The 18622-nt window shown below is 41.6% G+C and overlaps 1 protein-coding gene across 2 annotated transcripts in view; it reads right to left on the bottom strand.

Moving 5' to 3' along the window:
• LOC126069591 (uncharacterized) overlaps positions 1-18622 on the bottom strand; it is an 80394-nt gene that overhangs the window by 1282 nt on the left and 60490 nt on the right. Inside the window, exon 1 of one of the 2 annotated variants that reach the window (XM_049873135.1) lies at positions 1558-1656. The exons of the other annotated variant lie outside the window; for it this stretch is intronic. Coding sequence (XP_049729092.1) covers positions 1558-1574 — 17 coding nt within the window. The 5' untranslated portion in view covers positions 1575-1656. Of the gene's footprint in view, positions 1-1557; positions 1657-18622 lie in introns of those variants that run through there. 2 annotated transcript variants of the gene reach the window in all.

Below are 18622 nucleotides of genomic sequence, written 5' to 3'. Positions count from 1 at the left end.
GGGAGGAAGCCAAAGAAGTTAAAGAATGGTCCGTGTCCCATGTAGAAATACACATAGACATTTGCTAATGAAATATCAAGGGGGAAAGGCACGCTTCCCTGGCTGCACACAAAATCTCCCCAGAATGGTCGTGGGACTTCCCCTGGCCTGGCCTACAAAATAAACAATAACACAGTGAGGAACGTGCTTCTTAGCTCAATCAGGCAGAGGAGACCTAATGGGCAACACCTGCCCAAAAGCAAAGCTGAGGAGGCAGGAAGGGACAGGAACACTGGACGAGTGGAAATGGGGAACCTGGGGTGGAAAGGGGGAGAGTGCTCACACATTGGGGGGGGTGGCAACCAATGTTCTGAAACAATTGGCGGATACATTTTGGAATGAGAAACTGATCTGCTCTGTCAACTTTTACCTAAAGTATATTAAAAAACAAGTGAGGGAGGAACAACTCGGAAAAGGAGGGTGAGAACGGTTGCCCAGCTTGAAGCGTGTAATTAACATCACTAAATGGTCCGTGTAGAAACTACTGAACCGGTGTGTGTTTTGCTGTGTATATTCTCAACAACAACACAATAAATAAAATCTAGAAAAGAAAAGAAGTCTATAAATCCATGACCATTGTGGGAATATCCATTTGTCAGACATTTTTGGAGTGTAATTTCACTGTATCTATGAAAAACTGACATGTTGTACCTTGCTCAGCAACTCTAATTCCAGGAATTTGTACTAAGTATTTAGACTGTGGGACAGTTCTACTCTGTCCTATAGGGTCGCTATGAGTCGGAATCGACTTGACGGCACTGGGTTTTGGTTTTTTTTTATTTAGATTGTGAACCAACTGAAGTGCATTTCTTGTCAATTCGAACTCTTGGGAGTAAGAAGCAGGGATACTCAGAAAACTGTCCTCATACAACTTCCCCCTCAGTTGCTTTGCACAGAAGGGTATGATATAGGGTCTGCTCAGAGTCACCAGGTGTGTGGCTAATGTAAGTGACTGTCCATACGGAGCATTTTGGAGCCTCCAATCTCTATCCCCTTGCTGCGAAGCCTGATATTCCCAACAACTTCAGAGTTCTTGCCATTAGACACATGCTTCCTGGCTAATAGTCCATGGCGTTTGTTCACATCAAAAGAGCACCAACAAACAGACAAATCCCATGTCCACTAAAATCACGGCGACCTATGGCCTTCTCTGTGTCCCACAAAAAGTGAATCTTGACTAATAGCAGCATATGGGAAGATCTAAAATCTACTTCCCTTCTGGTCTCTGTTCTCTCGATTTGACTCAAGACCTTTTAAGATTGACACCATCACATATAGCTAAGTCACACATTAGGCATTTACTTTCTTCCCACGTTGACACTAAATCCTGTCATGGCTCTCATGTAAAGAGCGATGTGGCGGTGGAGGTAACATTGGCCAATGTGAGGAGTTATAACTCACATTCAAAGTGATACTCAGGTGGCCTCATTTTAACTGCCAACGGCATACAGCCTAGCAGTCCGTGATGAAAATGAAATGAAGCTTGTTTACAGCAACAGAAAGGCGGCCTAGGCTTACCTGCTTTGCTTGGCCATCACGGGACATCTGATCTTTTCTGAGGGAAGATGAAGAGATTAAAGGCGGCCACCAAAAAGCCTCAGTGACCTCAGCCAGGGCAAAAATATAACTAAACCACAGTGCTTCACCCTGACAGAGAAAAAAGGAGAAGAGGACTTCCCAGGAGTGCTAACAGTGGTAACTGCCAGCTTGAGAGGTCGTTGGAAATTGAAACATTCTTACGTTTCCATAACTACCAGGGCTGGTCAGAGAATTCTGAAAATGGTAGTCACATGACAGAGGCAAACTAGGGGGCCAGAGGAGTCAGATACCACTTGAAAACTGAAGGCTTTCTAGATTTAAAGTTCTTTTTTTGAGGTCCTAACCCACCCACAGAGCCCTGGTGGAGCAGGGGTTAAGAGCTATGGCTGCTAACCAAAATGCTAGCAGTTCATATCCACCAGGTGTTCCTAGGAAACCCTATGGGGCAGTTCTACTCTGTCCTCTAGGGTAAATATGAGTTGACGTGACAGCAATGGGTTTTGTTTTTTTTTAACCCCATCCCCATGTACCTCGGAAGAAAGGCCTGGCAACCTGCTTCTGAAGTATCCTATTTTAAAAAAGTAAAACCATTGCCATCAAATCAATCCTGACTTTTAGTGACCTTATAGGATTTTCTTGGCTGTCATCTTTATGGAAGCAGATCTCCAGGCCTTTTTGTTGGCAGTACCACTGGGTGGATTACAACCACCAACCTTTAGGTTGGTAGTTGAGTGCAAATTGTTTGTACCACCCTAAACCAAACCAAAGCCATTGCCGTTGAGTTGATTCCAACTCATGACGACCCTATACGATAGAATAGAATTGCCCCATGGGTTTCCAAGGCTGTCATCTTTATGGAAGCAGGCTGCCGCATCTTTGTCCCGCTGAGCAGCTGGTGGATTTGAACCATCGACCTTTCAGTTAGCAGCTGAGCACTTAAGCACTGCGCTACCACAGCTCCATTGTGAAAAGTGACAGCCATGAAAACCCTATGGAGCACAGTTCTCTGCACACTTGGGGTCGCCATGAGTCGGAATTGACTCAATTAACAACAGCTTAAAATCACTGTAATTCCTAAGAGTCTTAGTAAGTTGGGAAACTTTGGGAAGGTACACAGTGGATGGAAAGGTCTTCCGTGATAGGAGCCAGAAGCCAGCACCAGAGAAGTCAGGGCGATCTGGAATGTACCTTCCTAAATTTCCTTGCACAGGCACCCAGGGTTAGAAAGCAACAGTCCGAAATTCATAAGACCCTTAAACCTGTTGACCCATTGCCATCAAGTCGATTTCGACTCATAGTGACCCTATAGACAGAGTAGAACTGCCTCAAGGGTTTCCAAGGAGCAGCTGGTGGATTCGAACTGCCAACCTTTTTTTGGTTTGTTTACTTTACTGATCTTCATTTATTTATTGTGTTTTAGGTGAAAGTTTACAGCTCAATTTCTGCAAAATTTATACACACATTGTTATGTGTCCCAAGTTGCTACCCCTATAATGTGAGAGCACGTTCCTCCCTTCTACCCCAGGTTTCCCGTGTCTACTCAACCAGCTCCTGTCCCTTTCTTCCTTCTCACCTCGCCTCCAGACAGGAGCTGCCCATTAGTGTCATGTATCTACTTGAACTAAGAAGCACTCTCTTCGTGAGTATTATTTCATGGTTTATAGTCCAGTCTAATCTTTGTCTGAAGAGTTGGCCTTGGAATGGTTTTAGTTCTGGGTTAACAGAGAGTCCGGGGGCCAAGCCTTCTGGGGTTCCTCCAGTCTCAGTCAGACCATTAAGTCTGGTCTTTTTATGTGAATCTGAGTTCTGCAGCACACTTTTCTCCTGGTCTGTCAGGGACTCTCTGTTGTGTTCCCTGTCGGGATGGTCACTGGTGGTAGCCAGGCACTATCTAGTTCTGGTCTCAGGCTGATGGAGTCTCTGGTTTATGTGCTAAACTGCCAACCTTTTGGTTAGCGGCTGAGCTCTTAACCACTGTACCACCAGGTTTTGATTTCTTTTTAATTAAATTTTTTTTTTAATAATTTTTGTTGTGCTTTAAGTGAAAGTTTACAAATCAAGTCAGTCTCTCACACAAAAACCCAGGTACACCTTGCTACACACTCCCAAGTACTTTCCCCCTAATGAGACAGCCTGTTCTCTCCCTCCACTCTCTCTTTTCGTGTCCTTTTTGCCAGTTTCTAACCCCCTCCACCCTCTCATCTCCCCTCTAGACAGGAGATGTCAACATAGTCTCAAGTGTCCACCTGATCTAAGAAGTTCACTCCTCACCAGCATCCCTCTCCAACCCATTGTCCAGTCCAATCCATGTCTGATGAGTTGGCTTCGGGAATGGTTCCTGTCCTGGGCCAACAGAAGGTCTGGGGTCCATGACCACCGGGGTCCTTCCAGTCTCAGTCAGACCATTAAGTCTGGTCTTTTTAGGAGAATTTGTGGTCTGCATCCCACAGCTCTCCTGCTCCCTCAGGGGTTCTCTGTTGTGCTCCCTGTCAGGGCAGTCATCGGTTGTGGGCAGGCACCATCTAGTTCTTCTAGTCTCAGGATGATGTAGTCACAGGTTCATGTGTCCCTTTCTGTCTCTTGCGCTCGTAATCACCTTGTATCCTTGGTGTTCTTCATTCTCCTTTGATCCAGGTGGGTTGAGACCAATTGATGCATCTTAGATGGCTGCTTGGTAGCGTTTAAGACCCCAGACACCACTCTTCAAACTGGGATGCAGAATGTTTTGTTAATAGATTTTATTATGCCAATTGACTTAGATGTCCCCTGAAACCATGGTTGCCAGACCGCTGCCCCTGCTACGCTGGCCTTCAAAGCATTCAGTTTATTCAGGAAACTTCTTTGCTTTCGGTTTAGTCCAATTGTGCTGACCTCCCCTGTACTGTGTGCTGTCTTTCCCTTCACCTAAAGTAGTTCTTATCTACTACCTAGTGAATTCCCCTCTCCCACCCTCCCTCCCTTCCCCCTCTCGTAACCACAAAAGAATGTTTTCTTTTCAGTTTAAACTATTTCTCAAGTTCTTATAATAGTGGTCTCATACAATATTTGTCCTTTTGCAACTGACTAATTTCACTCAGCATAATGCCTTCCAGGTTCCTCCATGTTATGAAATGTTTCACAGATTCCTCACTGTTCTTTATCAATGCATAGTATTCCATTGTGTGAATATGCCATAATTTATTTATCCATTCATCCATTGATGGGCACCTTGGTTGCTTCCATGTTTTTGCTATTGTAAACACTGCTGCAATAAATATGGGTGTGCATATATCTGTTGGTGTAAAGGCTCTTATTTCTCTAGGATATATTCCAAGGAGTGGGATTGCTGGATCCTATGGTAGTTCTATTTCTAGCTTTTTAAGGAAGCGCCAAATCGATTTCCAAACTGGTTGTGCCTTTTGACATTCCCACCAGCAGTGTAGAAGTGTTCCAATCTCTCCACAGCCTCTCCAACATTTATTATCTTGTGTTTTTGGATTAATGCCAGCCTCGTTGGAGAGAGATGAAATCTCATCGTAGTTTTGATTTGCATTTCCCTAATGGCTAATGATCGTGAGCATTTCCTCATGTATCTGTTAGCTACCTGAATGTCTTCTTTAGTGAAGTGTCTGTTCATATCTTTTGCCCATTATTTAATTGGGTTATTTGTCTTTTTGCAGTTGAGTTTTTGCAGTATCATGTAGATTTTAGAGATCAGTCGCTGATCAGAAATGTCATAGCTAAAAACTTTTTTCCGGTCTGTAGGTAGTCTTTTTACTCTTTTGGTGAAGTCTTTGGATGAGCATAAGTGTTTGATTTTTAGGAGGTCCCAGTTATCTGGTTTTTCTTCTACGTTCTTTATCGGGTTTTCTATACTGTTTATGCCATGTATTAGGGCTCCTAGCGCTGTTCCTATTTTTTTCTTCCATGATCTTTATCGTTTTAGATTTTATATTTAGGTCTTTGATCTATTTTGAGTTAGTTTTTGTGCATGGAGTGAGGTATGGGTCTTGTTTCATTTTTTGCAGATGAATATCCAGTTATGCCAGCACCATTTGTTAAAAAGACTGTCTTTTCCCCATTTAACTTTTTGGGGCCTTTATCAATTTTTTTTTTTTTTATCAAATATCAACTGCTCATATGTGTATGGATTTATGTCTGGATTCTCAATTCTGTTCCATTGGTCTATGTGTCTGTTGTTGTACCAGTACCAGGCCGTTTTGACTACTGTGGCGGTATAATAGGTTCTAAAATCAGGTAAAGTAAGGCCTCCCACTTTGTTCTTCTTTTTCAGTAATGCCTTATTTATCCGGGGCCTCTTTCTCTTCCATATGAAATTGGTGATTTGTTTCTCCCTCTCATTAAAGAATGTCCTTGGGATTTGGATCGGAACTGCATTACATGTATAGATCGCTTTTGGTAGAATAGACATTTTTATAATGTTAAGTCTTCCTATCCATGAGCAAGGTATGTTCTTCCACTTATGTAAGTCTCTTTTGGTTTCTTGCAGAAGTGTACCGTAGTTTTCTTTGTATAAGTCTTTTACATCTCTGGTAAGATTTATTCCTAAGTGTTTTATCTTCTTGGGGGCTACTGTAAATGGCATTGATTTGGTGATTTCCACTTCGATGTTCTTTTTGTTGGTGTAGGGGAATCCAAGTGATTTTTGTATGTTTATCTTGTATCCGGATGCTCCACTGAACTCTTCTATTAGTTTCAGTAGTTTTCTGGAGGATTCCTTAGGGTTTTCTGTGTATAAGATCATGTCATCTGCAAATAGAGATACTTTGACTTCTTCCTTGCCAATCTGAATGCCCTTTATTTCTTTATCTAGCCTAATTGCTCTGGCTAGGACTTCCAGCACAATGTCGAATAAGAGTGGTGATAAAGGGCAACCTTGTCTGGTTGCTGATCTCAGTGGGAATGCTTTCAGGCTCTCTCCATTTAGGGTGATGTTGGCTGTTGGCTTTGTATAAATGCCCTTGATTATGTTGAGAAATTTTCCTTCTATTCCTATTTTGCTGAGAGTTTTTATCATGAATGAGTGTTGAACTTTGTCAAATGCCTTTTCTGCATCAATGATTAAATCATGTGATTCTTGTCTTTTGTTTTACTTATGTGGTGGATTACATTAATTGTTTTTCTAATGTTGAACCATCCCTGCATACCTGGTATGAATCCCACTTGGTCATGGTGAATTATTTTTTTGATATGTTGTTGAATTCTATTGGCTAGAATTTTGTTGAGGACTTTTGCATCTACATTCATGAGGTATCCAGGTCTATAATTTTCTTTTCTTGTGGTGTCTTTACCTGGTTTTGGTATCAGGGATATGGTGGCTTCATAGAATGAGTTTGGGAGCATTCCATCCTTTTCTATGCTCAGAAATACCTTTAGTAGTAGTGGTGTTAACTCTTCTCTGAAAGTTTGGTAGAACTCTGCAGTGAAGCCCTCCGGACCAAGGCTTTTTTTTGTTGGGAGTTTTTTGATTACCTTTTCAATCTCTTCTTTTGTTATGGCTCTGTTTAGTTGTTCTGCCTCTGTTTGTGTTAGTTTAGGTAGGTAGTGTGTTTCTAGGAATTCATCCATTTCTTCTAGGTTTACAAATTTGAGTATAGTTTTTCATAGTAATCAGATATGATTCTTTTAATTTCAGTTGGGTCTGTTGTAATATCGCCCGCCTCATTTCTTATTTGGGTTATTGCTTCCTCTCCTGTTTTTCTTTTGTCAGTTTGGCCAATGGTTTATCAATTTTGTTGAGTTTTTCAAAAAACCAGCTTTTGGTCTGGTTAATGCTTTCAATTGCTTTTCTGTTCTCTATTTCATTTAGTTCTGCTCTAATTTTTATTATTTGTTTTCTCCTGGTGCCTGTGGGTTTCTTTTGTTGCTCTCTTTCTATTTGTTCAAGTTGTAGGGATAGTTCTTTGATTTTGGTTCCTGTCCTGTGCCATCAGAAGGTCTGGGGAGCATTGTCTCTGGGATTCCTCTAGTCGCAATCATACCATTAGGTATGGTCTTTTCATGAGAATCTGGGGTCTGTATCCCATTGGTCTCCTGCTCCCTCAGGAGTTGTCTGTTGTGCTCCCTGACAGGGGAGACATCGATTGTGGCCGGGCACCAACTAGTTCTTCTGGTCTCAGGATAATGTAGCTCTCTGGTTCATGTGGCCCTTTCTGTCTCTTGGGTTCTTAGTTGTCGTGTGACCTTGGTGTTCTTCCTTTGCCTTTGCTCCAGGTAGGTTGAGACCAATTGATGTATCTTAGATGGCCGCTTGTTGGCATTTAGGACCCCAGGCGCCACAATTCAAAGTGGGATGCAGAATGTTTTCATAATAGAATTATTTTGCCCATTGACTTAGAAGTCCCCTCAAACCATGTTCCCTAGACCCCAGCCCCTGCTCCGCTGACCTTTGAAGCTTTCATTTTATCCCGGAAACCTCTTTGCTTTTAGTCCAGTCCAATTAGGCTGACCTTCCTTGTATTGAGTGTTGTCTTTCCCTTCACCCAAAGGAGTTCTTATCTACTGATTGATCAATAAAAATCCCTCTCCCTCCCTCCCTCCCTCCCCCCTTTGTAACCACAAAAGTATGTGTTCTTCTCCGTTTTTTCTATTTCTCAAGATCTTATAATAGTGGTCTTATACAATATTTGTCCTTTTGCCTCTGACTCATTTCGCTCAGCATAATGCCTTCCAGATTTCTCCACGTTATGAAATGTTTCAGAGATTCGTCACTGTTCTTTATCCATGCGTAGTATTCCATTGTGTGAATATACCACAATTTATTTACCCATTCATCCGTTGACGGACACCTTGGTTGCTTCCAGCTTTTTGCTATTGTAAACAGAGCTGCAGTAAACATGGGTGTGCATATATCTGTTTGTGTGAAGGCTCTCGTGTCTCTAGGGTATATTCCGAGGAGTGGGATTTCTGGGTTGTATGGTAGTTCTATTTTTAACTGTTTAAGATAACGCCAGATGGATTTCCAAAGTGGTTGTACCATTTTACAATCCCACCAGCAGTGTATGAGAGTTCCAATCTCTCCGCAGCCTCTCCAACATTTATTATTTTGTGTTTTTTAGATTAATGCCAGTCTAGTTGGTGTGAGATGGAATCTCATCGTAGTTTTAATTTGCATTTCTCTAATGGCTAATGATCGGGAGCATTTTCTCATGTGTCTGTTGGCTGCCTGAAAATCTTCTTTAGTGAAATGTGTGTTCATATCCTTTGCCCACTTCTTGATTGGGTTGTTTGTCTTTTTGTGGTTGAGTTTTGACAGAATCATGTAGATTTTAGAGATCAGGCGCTGGTTGCAGATGTCATAGCTGAAAATTCTTTCCCAGTCTGTAGGTGGTCTTTTTACTCTTTTGGTGAAGTCTTTAGATGAGCATAGGTGTTTGATTTTTAGGAGCTCCCAGTTATCTGGTTTCTCTTCATCATTTTTGGTAATGTTTTGTATTCTGTTTATGCCCTGTATTACGACTCCTAGGGTTGTCCCTATTTTTTCTTCCATGATCTTTATCGTTTTAGTCTTTATGTTTAGATCTTTGATCCACTTGGAGTTAGTTTTTGTGCATGGTGTGAGGTATGGGTCCTGTTTCATTTTTTTGCAAATGGATATCGAGTTATGGCAGCATCATTTGTTAAAAAGACTATCCTTTCCCGAATTAACTGACACTGGTCCTTTGTCAAATATCAGCTGCTCATACATTGGTGGATTTATTTCTGGGTTCTCAATTCTGTTCCATTGATCTATCTGCCTTTTGTTGTACCAATACCAGGCTGTTTTGACTACTATAGCTCTATAATAGGTTCTGAAATTAGGTAGAGTGAGGCCTCCCACTTTCTTCTTCTTTTTCAGTAATGCTTTGCTTATCCGGGGGTTCTTTCCCTTCCATATGAAATTAGTGATTTGTTTCTCTATCCCCTTAAGATATGACACTGGTATTTGGATTGGAAGTGCGTTATATGTATAGATGGCTTTTGGTAGGTAGACATTTTTACTATGTTAAGTCTTCCTATCCATGAGCAGGGTATGTTTTTCCAGTTAAGTATGTCCTTTTGAATTTCTTGTAGCAGAGTTTTATAGTTTTCTTTGTATAGGTCTTTTACATCCTTGGTAAGATTTATTCCTAAGTATTTTATCTTCTTGGGGGCTACTGTGAATGGTATTGATTTGGTGATTTCCTCTTCGATGTTCTTTTTGTTGATGTAGAGGAATCCAAGTGATTTTTGTATGTTTATCTTATAACCTGAGACTCTGCCAAACTCTTCTATTAGTTTCAGTAGTTTTCTGGAGGATTCCTTAGGGTTTTCTGTGTATAAGATCATGTCGTCTGCAAATAGAGATAATTTTACTTCCTCCTTGCCAATCCGGATGCCCTTTATTTCTTTTTCTCGCCTAATTGCCCTGGCTAGGACTTCTAGCGCAATGTTGGATAAGAGCCGTGATAAAGGGCATCCTTGTCTGGTTCCCGTTCTCAAGGGAAATGCTTTCATGTTCTCTCCATTTAGAGTGATGTTGCCTGTTGGCTTTGCACAGATGCCCTTTATTATGTTGAGGAATTTTCCTTCAATTCCTATTCTGGTGAGAGTTTTTATCATAAATGGGTGTTGGACTTTGTCAAATGCCTTTTCTGCATCAATTGATAAGATCATGTGGTTTTTGTCTTTTGTTTTATTTATGTGGTGGATTACATTAATGGTTTTTCTGATATTAAACCAGCCTTGCATACCTGGTATAAATCCCACTAGATCGTGGTGAATTATTTTTTTGATATGTTGTTGAATTCTCTTGGCTAGAATTTTGTTGAGGATTTTTGCATCTATGTTCATGAGGGATATAGGTCTGTAATTTTCTTTTTTTGTAATGTCTTTTTTTACCTGCTTTTGGTATCAGGGAGATGGTGGCTTCATAGAATGAGTTGGGTAGTATTCCGTCATTTTCTATGCTTTGAAATACCTTTAGTAGTAGTGGTGTTAACTCTTCTCTGAAAGTTTGGTAGAACTCTGCAGTGAAGCCGTCCGGGTCAGGGCTTTTTTTTGTTGGGAGTTTTTTGATTACCGTTTCAATCTCTTTTTTTGTTATGGGTCTATTTAGTTGTTCTACTTCTGAATGTGTTAGTTTAGGTAGGTAGTGTTTTTCCAGGAATTCATCCATTTCTTCTAGGTTTGCAAATTTGTTAGAGTACAATTTTTCGTAATAATCTGATATGATTCTTTTAATTTCAGTTGGGTCTGTTGTGATGTGGCCCTTCTCGTTTCTTTTTCGGGTTATTTGTTTCCTTTCCCGTATTTCTTTAGTCAGTCTAGCCAATGGTTTATCAATTTTGTTAATTTTTTCAAAGAACCAGCTTTTGGCTTTGTTAATTCTTTCAATTGTTTTTCTGTTCTCTAATTCATTTAGTTCAGCTCTAATTTTTATTATTTGTTTTCTTCTGGTGCCCGATGGATTCTTTTGTTGCTCCCTTTCTATTTGTTCAAGTTGTAGGGACAGTTCTCTGATTTTGGCTCTTTCTTCTTTTTGTATGTGTGCATTTATCGATATAAATTGGCCTCTGAGCACTGCTTTTGCTGTGTCCCAGAGGTTTTGATAGGAAGTATTTTCATTCTCGTTGCATTCTGTGAATTTCCTTATTCCCTCCTTGATGTCTTCTATAACCCAGTCTTTTTTCAGGAGGGTATTGTTCAGTTTCCAAGTTTTTGATTTCTTTTCCCTAGTTTTTCTGTTATTGATTTCTAGTTTTATTGCCTTGTGGTCTGAGAAGATGCTTTGTAATATTTCAATGTTTTGGATTCTGCAAAGGTTTGTTTTATAACCTAATATGTGGTCTATTCTAAAGAATGTTCCATGTGCACTAGAAAAAAAAGTATACTTTGCAGCAGTTGGGTGGAGAGTTCTGTATGAGTCAATGAGGTCAAGTTGGTTGATTGTTGTAATTAGGTCTTCCGTGTCTCTGTTAAGCTTCTTACTGGATGTCCTGTCCTTCTCCGAAAGTGGTGTGTTGAAGTCTCCTACTATAATTGTGGAGGTGTCTATCTCACTTTTCAGTTCTGTTAAAATTTGATTTATGTATCTTGCAGCCCTGTCATTGGGTGCATAAATATTTAATATGGTTATGTCTTCCTGATCAATTGTCCCTTTTATCATTATGTAGTGTCCTTCTTTATCCTTTGTGGTGGATTTAAGTCTAAAGTCTATTTTGTCAGAAATTAATATTGCTACTCCTCTTCTTTTTTGCTTATTGTTTGCTTGATATATTTTTTTCCATCCTTTGAGTTTTAGTTTGTTTGTGTCTCTAAGTCTAAGGTGTGTCTCTTGTAGGCAGCATAGAGACGGATCGTGTTTCTTTATCCAGTCCGAGACTCTCTGTCTCTTTATTGGTGCATTTAGTCCATTTACATTCAGCGTAATTATAGATAAATAAGTGTTTAGTGTTGTCATTTTGATGCCTTTTTATGTGTGTTGTTGACAATTTCATTTTTCCACATACTTTTTTTGTGCTGAGATGTTTTTCTTAGTAAATTGTGAGATCCTCATTTTCGTAGTGTTTGACTTTATGTTTGTTGAGTCGTTACATTTTTCTTGGCTTTTATCTTGAGTTATGGGGTTGTTATACCTCTTTGTGGTTACCTTAATATTTACCCCTATTTCTCTAAGTAAAAACCTAACTTGTATTGTTCTATATCGCCTTGTATCACTCTCCATATGGCAGTTCTATGCCACCTGTATTTAGTCCCTCTTTTCGATTATTGTGATCTTTTACCTATTGACTTCAGTGATTCCCTGTTATGAGCATTTTTTTAAATTAATCTTAATTTGTTTTTGTGATTTCCCTATTTGAGTTGATATCAGGATGTTCTGTTTTGTGACCTTGTGTTGTGCTGGTATCTGATAGTATTGGTTTTCTGACCAAACAATATCCTTTAGTATTTCTTGTAGCTTTGGTGTGGTTTTTGCAAATTCTCTAAACCTGTGTTTATCTGTAAATATCTTAATTTCGCCTTCTTATTTCAGAGAGAGTTTTGCTGGATATATGATCCTTGGCTGGCAGTTTTTCTCCTTCAGTGCTCTGTATATGTCGTCCCATTCCCTTCTTGCCTGCATGGTTTCTGCTGAGTAGTCTGAACTTATTCTTATTGATTCTCCCTTGAAGGAGACCTTTCTTTTCTCCCTGGCTGCTTTTAAAATTTTCTCTTTATCTTTGGTTTTGGCAAGTTTGATGATAATATGTCTTGGTGTTTTTCTTTTTGGATCAATCTTAAATGGGGTTCGATGAGCATCTTGGATAGATATCCTTTCGTCTTTCATGATGTCAGGGAAGTTTTCTGCCCGCAGATCTTCAACTATTTTCTCTGTGTTTTCTGTCCTCCCTCCCTGTTCTGGGACTCCAATCACACGCAAGTTATCCTTCTTGATAGAGTCCCACATGATGCTTAGGGTTTCTTCATTTTTTTTTTAATTCTTTTATCTGATTTTTTTTCAGCTATGTTGGTGTTAATTCCCTGGTCCTCCAGATTTCCCAGTCTGCGTTCTAATTGCTCGAGTCTGCTCCTCTGACTTCCTATTGCATTGTCTAATTCTGTAATTTTATTGTTAGTCTTTTGGATTTCTACATGCTGTCTCTCTATGGATTCTTGCAACTTATTAATTTTTCCACTATGTTCTTGAATAATCTTTTTGAGTTCTTCAACTGTTTTATCAGTGTGTTCCTTGGCTTTTTCTGCAGTTTGCCTTATTTCGTTTGTGATGTCTTGAAGCATTCTGTAAATTAGTTTTTTATATTCTGTATCTGATAATTCCAGGATTGTATCTTCATTTGGGAAAGATTTTGATTCTTTTGTTTGGGGGGTTGTAGAAGCTGTCATGGTCTGCTTCTTTATGTGGTTTGATATCGACTGCTGTCTCAAAGCCATGACTGGGAAACTTGTTTTTCCAGAAAATCCGCTAAAAAAAAATACAGTCAGATCCCTATCAGAGCTGCCTTTGGATTACAACCGCCCCCTTGTTCCCTGTAAGGATGAAAGTCCGAGATTTGGATCATATATGCTTGGCTGGAGGTGGTTCTGTGTTTTTAGTCCAATTAGGGATGGATTTTTGGTCCCTGGGTTTTTTGTGGTTCCTTCTCTCAGGCCGGAAGAATGGGTTAGGAAAAGACCAAAAAAAAAAAAAAGGGGCGGGGAAGCAAAGCCGCCGCGGAGCCGGAGCCGTTCTCCCTCTGGCTCAGGAAATTCCAACGTTAATGAAGCCGCCTGGGAAGGGTGGGGGAGAGTTCAGAGAGATAGGCGAGTAGCACCTCGGAATATAGCCAAAGTTGCTTGTCTTGCTTGGAATGACTATTTTATCTGAGATTCCCGAGGGGCGTGTCGCCTACGTGTGCTGGCTGTGTGGAGATTGCCCTCGGGGGTCTGGCCCGCTGAAGCCGCGGTCAGATCCTCCGCTGCCAGTCCAAAGCCCAGCGTCCAGGTTCCCCTGCTGGGACGCTGCACTCCCGGCTCCCAAATCAGTCGCTGCCTCCCGGGGACTTCTCGTCCCGCCAGCCGCGTCGCCGCGCCGACTCCGCGGACTGACTGGGCCCCCTCCCGGGGTTAGTTCAGGGGAGTAGGGCTGCGGCCCTTGTTTGCGCCAGCACAAGATTTTTGAGTTCAGCTCCCCTGGGCCCAGAAGCCCGGCGCCAAGGTTACCTGACTGGGACGCTGGTTCCAGGCTCTGAAAACAGTGGCTGCTTCCCCGTATTTGTTTGTTTTCAGCCTCTAAATCTGTGTTTGTTGTTCAGGGTTCGTAGATTGTTATGTATGTGATTGATTCACTTGTTTTTCCGAGTCTTTGTTGCAAGAGGGATCCGAGGTAGCGTCTACCTAGTCCTCCATCTTGGCCCCGCCTCCCTGGATTTTCGCTTACATGTATTTTTGTCTGACTTGCAAAACTATCTCATTGACAACAGCACCGAGACAGCACTCTTCCTCAGAACATTTATTTTCAAGGGTGTAGATAGTCACTTGGTTAAGACTCTCTTGGGGAATATGGTTTCACATCCTGGTTTTGACCACTGAAGAAAACCACTGTGACTCTAATAGTACCCAGCAAGTTCTCTCCTTTTTCAAAATGGGTGATTGAGAGCTTGCCATAAGTAACCCCATGAAGAATTTAGAAGTTCTTTTCCTTCCCCTGCCTGCCTCCTCCTTCCCATGCCTTTGCTATTGACTTTGTTTTGACCTAATGCCAATGACTTTGTTCTTTGTTTGATGTGATGCAAATAACTTCTTTTGTTCTGCCCAGACCACCTGTGATTCACAAGCCCTCACAGGGAAATGAGAAGCCGGTGTCTGACTTGTATACATGTTTAGCCTGATAAAGAGAAGTCCAGCATGTATCTCTTTAGTCTGATAAAGAGATTCTTGTCACTATCTGGTAATGAAGAACTCCTCCTGCCAGGGGATCTGTAGGCTACAAAGACACTTCTAACCTTTGTAAAAATTCCATATAGGCTCTAATGAAAAATCGCTTTTTGGGACGCCTTATTTTATTTATTTTTTTATTTTTTTATAGAGACGGCCTGTGTTGCTGTCAGGATTCTGGCGATGTACACATCTCCTGGATGAACTTTCTCATTCTTCCTGACTTGGAGTATGTTTCCTTGGCTCAACTGCTCCGGGGCACAGACCCTAGTCAGGCAACAACAGGTTTTTCTCGAAAAACCTATCTGTTAGTCTAGAAATCTCGATTAAAATTACATAGCGTGGTCAGCCTGTTTCATTGACTTCGGGGCCCTGGTGGGGCAGTGGTTAAGCGTTTGGCTGGTAAGCAAAAGGTTGGGAGTTCAAATCCACCAGCTGCTCCTTGGAAACCCTATGGGGCAGTTCTACTCTGTAGTATAGGGTGTTGTAGGGTAAGAAACACCACAAGGTTTAGTAAAGCAAAAAAGAAACTTCCATTGGGCATATAATCCAAAAGGTAGAAGTGGGAACTGGTTAACCATGCTGCCCGTCACCTCTGCCCGAGTTCAAGGAAATATTATAGAATAGGCAAGCCATGGTATTTTCAGTCACATCATATGCATGTGAAAGCTGGACAATGAATAGCGAAGAGGGAAGAAGGGTTGACGCCTTTGAATTGTGTTGTTGGGGAAGAATATTGAATATACCATGGACTGCCAAAAGAACCAACAAATCTGTCTTGGAAGAAGTGCGGCCAGAATGCTCCTTAGAGGCAAGGATGGCGAGACTGGGTCTTACATATTTTGGACATGTTGTCAGGATGGATCAGTCCCTGGAGAAGGACATCATGCTTGGCCCAGAGTACAGGGTCAATGGAAAAGAGGAAGACCCTCAACAAGGTGGATTGACACAGTGGCTGCAACAGTGAGCTCAAGCATAACAGGGATTGTAAGGATGGCACAGGACCGGGCAGTGTTCCCTTCTGTTGTGCACAGGGTCGGTATGAGTCGGAAGCGACTGGACGGCACCTAACAACAACAACAACAGGCAAGAACGGGTAAACGTACAAGCATGCCGCCACAGCCATGTCTGCCCAAGTCCGAGGAACATTACAGAGTCATTAGTATATATCAACCTTAGAAATGGGCAAATGCATTGAAAGCATCACCTTTTCACAGATTGGCTAGAAACTGAGATCTTGTTACCAATTGCTAATCTGACACAAAGTGTCCTTGACTACTCTGGGGTAGGAGTACACACGAAAGACAAACTTTATCTTCAGCAAGCTTTATTTTGCTTGAGTCAAGCAAAAGGAGTCTGTGGGGATCTAAGCCTCTCCAAAAGACTGACTGGAAAAGGGAAGCAAGGGAAGGGCTTATATGGGTTCCCTGGACACAACAGAGTAATGAATATTTAGTGGGCTTATTTCAAGGGTCCAGTCCTTCTCAGAATGGGGTGTATGTTAATTAGGTTGCCCTGGCTTCTACAATCTAACATGGAATCAGCTGCTATTCAAGATGGAGTCCTCTGGGCAACCCTTGGCATCACTTCTTATGGGATATAGCACAAGCGCACTTGATCTTCAGGACTACATTGCCATCTTCGGAGGGCTAAGGAAGGTCAAACAGCAGTCACACTCTCTTCCTCTGCTCATGCTGAGCCTGCAAAGGAAAGGCGAAGGGGACTAGGAAAACACTAAGAAGGAGATAGTAATTCCTGGACTGCCCCAATCCTATCTCATGTTGACAGGGTGGGTTCCTGTTTACCCAACTTGTAGAGGGGAATCTTTTAAAAGCTCTTTTGTTCTGCCAGCACAGTTAACCCTATCTGTTTAAATCCTATGTTTTGAATTGTCTTTCTTAAGACTATTTGGTACAGGTTTCAGTGAACACAGTCAGGAGGGTCTTCATTGGTCCAAGAAAGTTTCTATGCACTAAATGCTAACAGAAAAAGATAAGAGTGGAAAGTCTCCTGTGTTGTGTTTGACTGGTTTCTGTGAAAAGTTCCCTAAAAGATAGCCTCCAAGATTATCTTAGTGATTCTCTTTCTACCTCAGGGCCCGGTTGATGTGAGTTCAGCTCCAGCTGGGTCACATTCTCTATGCTCAAGGACAGGGAGTAATGGTTCCAATATTATTTCCTAAATCAAGGGTGGCTTAGAGTCAGAATCAACTCAGAGATGGCAATGGGTTTGGTTCGATTTGGTTTTCACTGAGTGTACTGAAAGTTGTCTTTTCCTGAGACACCAGGAAGGTGTTTGTAAATCGAGATTATTGAAGACACTAAAATGAGAAGTGAGTGTAGTAGTCCAAGAGATTGAAATGGACTTTAAAATGGATGGCGGTGTTTCATCAACTTGATTTACAAAGGGGGTCAAGTACTTTCCACAAGCCCCTTAAAAGTGGTTGCTATGATTTGCTAGACTTCAAATAGGATAATAAGCCTTGTAGCCTGAACCTAAAAAGTTTAAGGCATTTGAACTTGTAAGTTAAATAAATCGAAGATCAAATTGTAAAACAATGAATGTCTTTGGTAGGCACATGCACACATGCACACCCAGGCGCAGAGCCCACTTACGAGGGTTATAATGGACACTTTGAAGGGCTGTTGTTGTCATTGTTGTTAGGTGCTGTCGAGCCGGTTCCAACTCATAGTGACCCGAGCACAAGGGAACAAAACACTGCCAGGTCCTGTGCCATTCTCACAGTCGTTGCTCTGCTGAGCCCATTGTTGCAGCCACTGTGTCAATGCATCTCCTTGAGGGTCTTCCTCTTTTTCTCTGACCCTGTACTTTACCAAGCAGGATGTCCTTCTCCAGGGGCTGATCCCTCCTGAGGACATATTCAAAGTCTGTGAGAGGTAGTCTTGCCATCCTTGCTTCTAAGGAGCATTCTGATTGTACTTCTTCCAAGACAGACTGGTTCATTCTCTTGGCAGTTCATGGTATAGTCAATATTCTTCTCCAACATCAGGTTTCAAAGGCCTGGATTCTTCTTTGGTCTTCCTTATTCATTGTCCAGCTTTCACATGCATATGAGGTGATTGAAACAGAATGGCTTGAGTCAGGCACACCTTAGTCCTCAAGGTGACCTCTTTGCTTTTCAATACTTTAAAGAGGTCTTTTCCAGATTTACCCAATGCAATAGGTCTTTTGACTTCTTGACTGCTGCTTCTGTAAGGGGGAGGGGGAGAGCTTACACTGGAGAAGAAGAAGAGAGAAGGGGTGGTGTCATTTCTCCATAAAAGGGTCCCTAGGTAGTTAAACTTTAAGCCAAGGAAAGGATCACTATAGGGGTCCCTAATTTGATAAAGTCCCTGACTTGATAAGGTCACTGACTTGGTACTTAAACCTTAAGCTAAGGAAATAGTCTTTATTGGGTCCCTGTCTTGGCTGTTAAACATTAACAGGGACAGACAAGAGACAAGAAGGGTATAAAACCCTAAGAAAACATCTCTCAGGGCTCTAAGATTCTCTCTATATCCGAGTAGCCCGCTGGACGCTCCCTAGTCAAGTGTACTTTTGTTGCTGACCCTCTGTTAGATAATAAACCTCTGCTCCCTTGACACTATTTGTCTCCGTGTTTGAATTCTTTCCTACACTGAAGACAAGAACCCAGGCTATTCTCCGGTTA

This window comes from Elephas maximus, chromosome X (genome assembly GCF_024166365.1).
Source record: "Elephas maximus indicus isolate mEleMax1 chromosome X, mEleMax1 primary haplotype, whole genome shotgun sequence".
Lineage (NCBI taxonomy): Eukaryota > Metazoa > Chordata > Mammalia > Proboscidea > Elephantidae > Elephas > Elephas maximus.
Note: the sequence above shows the minus strand (reverse complement) of the source record. Positions and strands in the feature narration are given on the sequence as shown.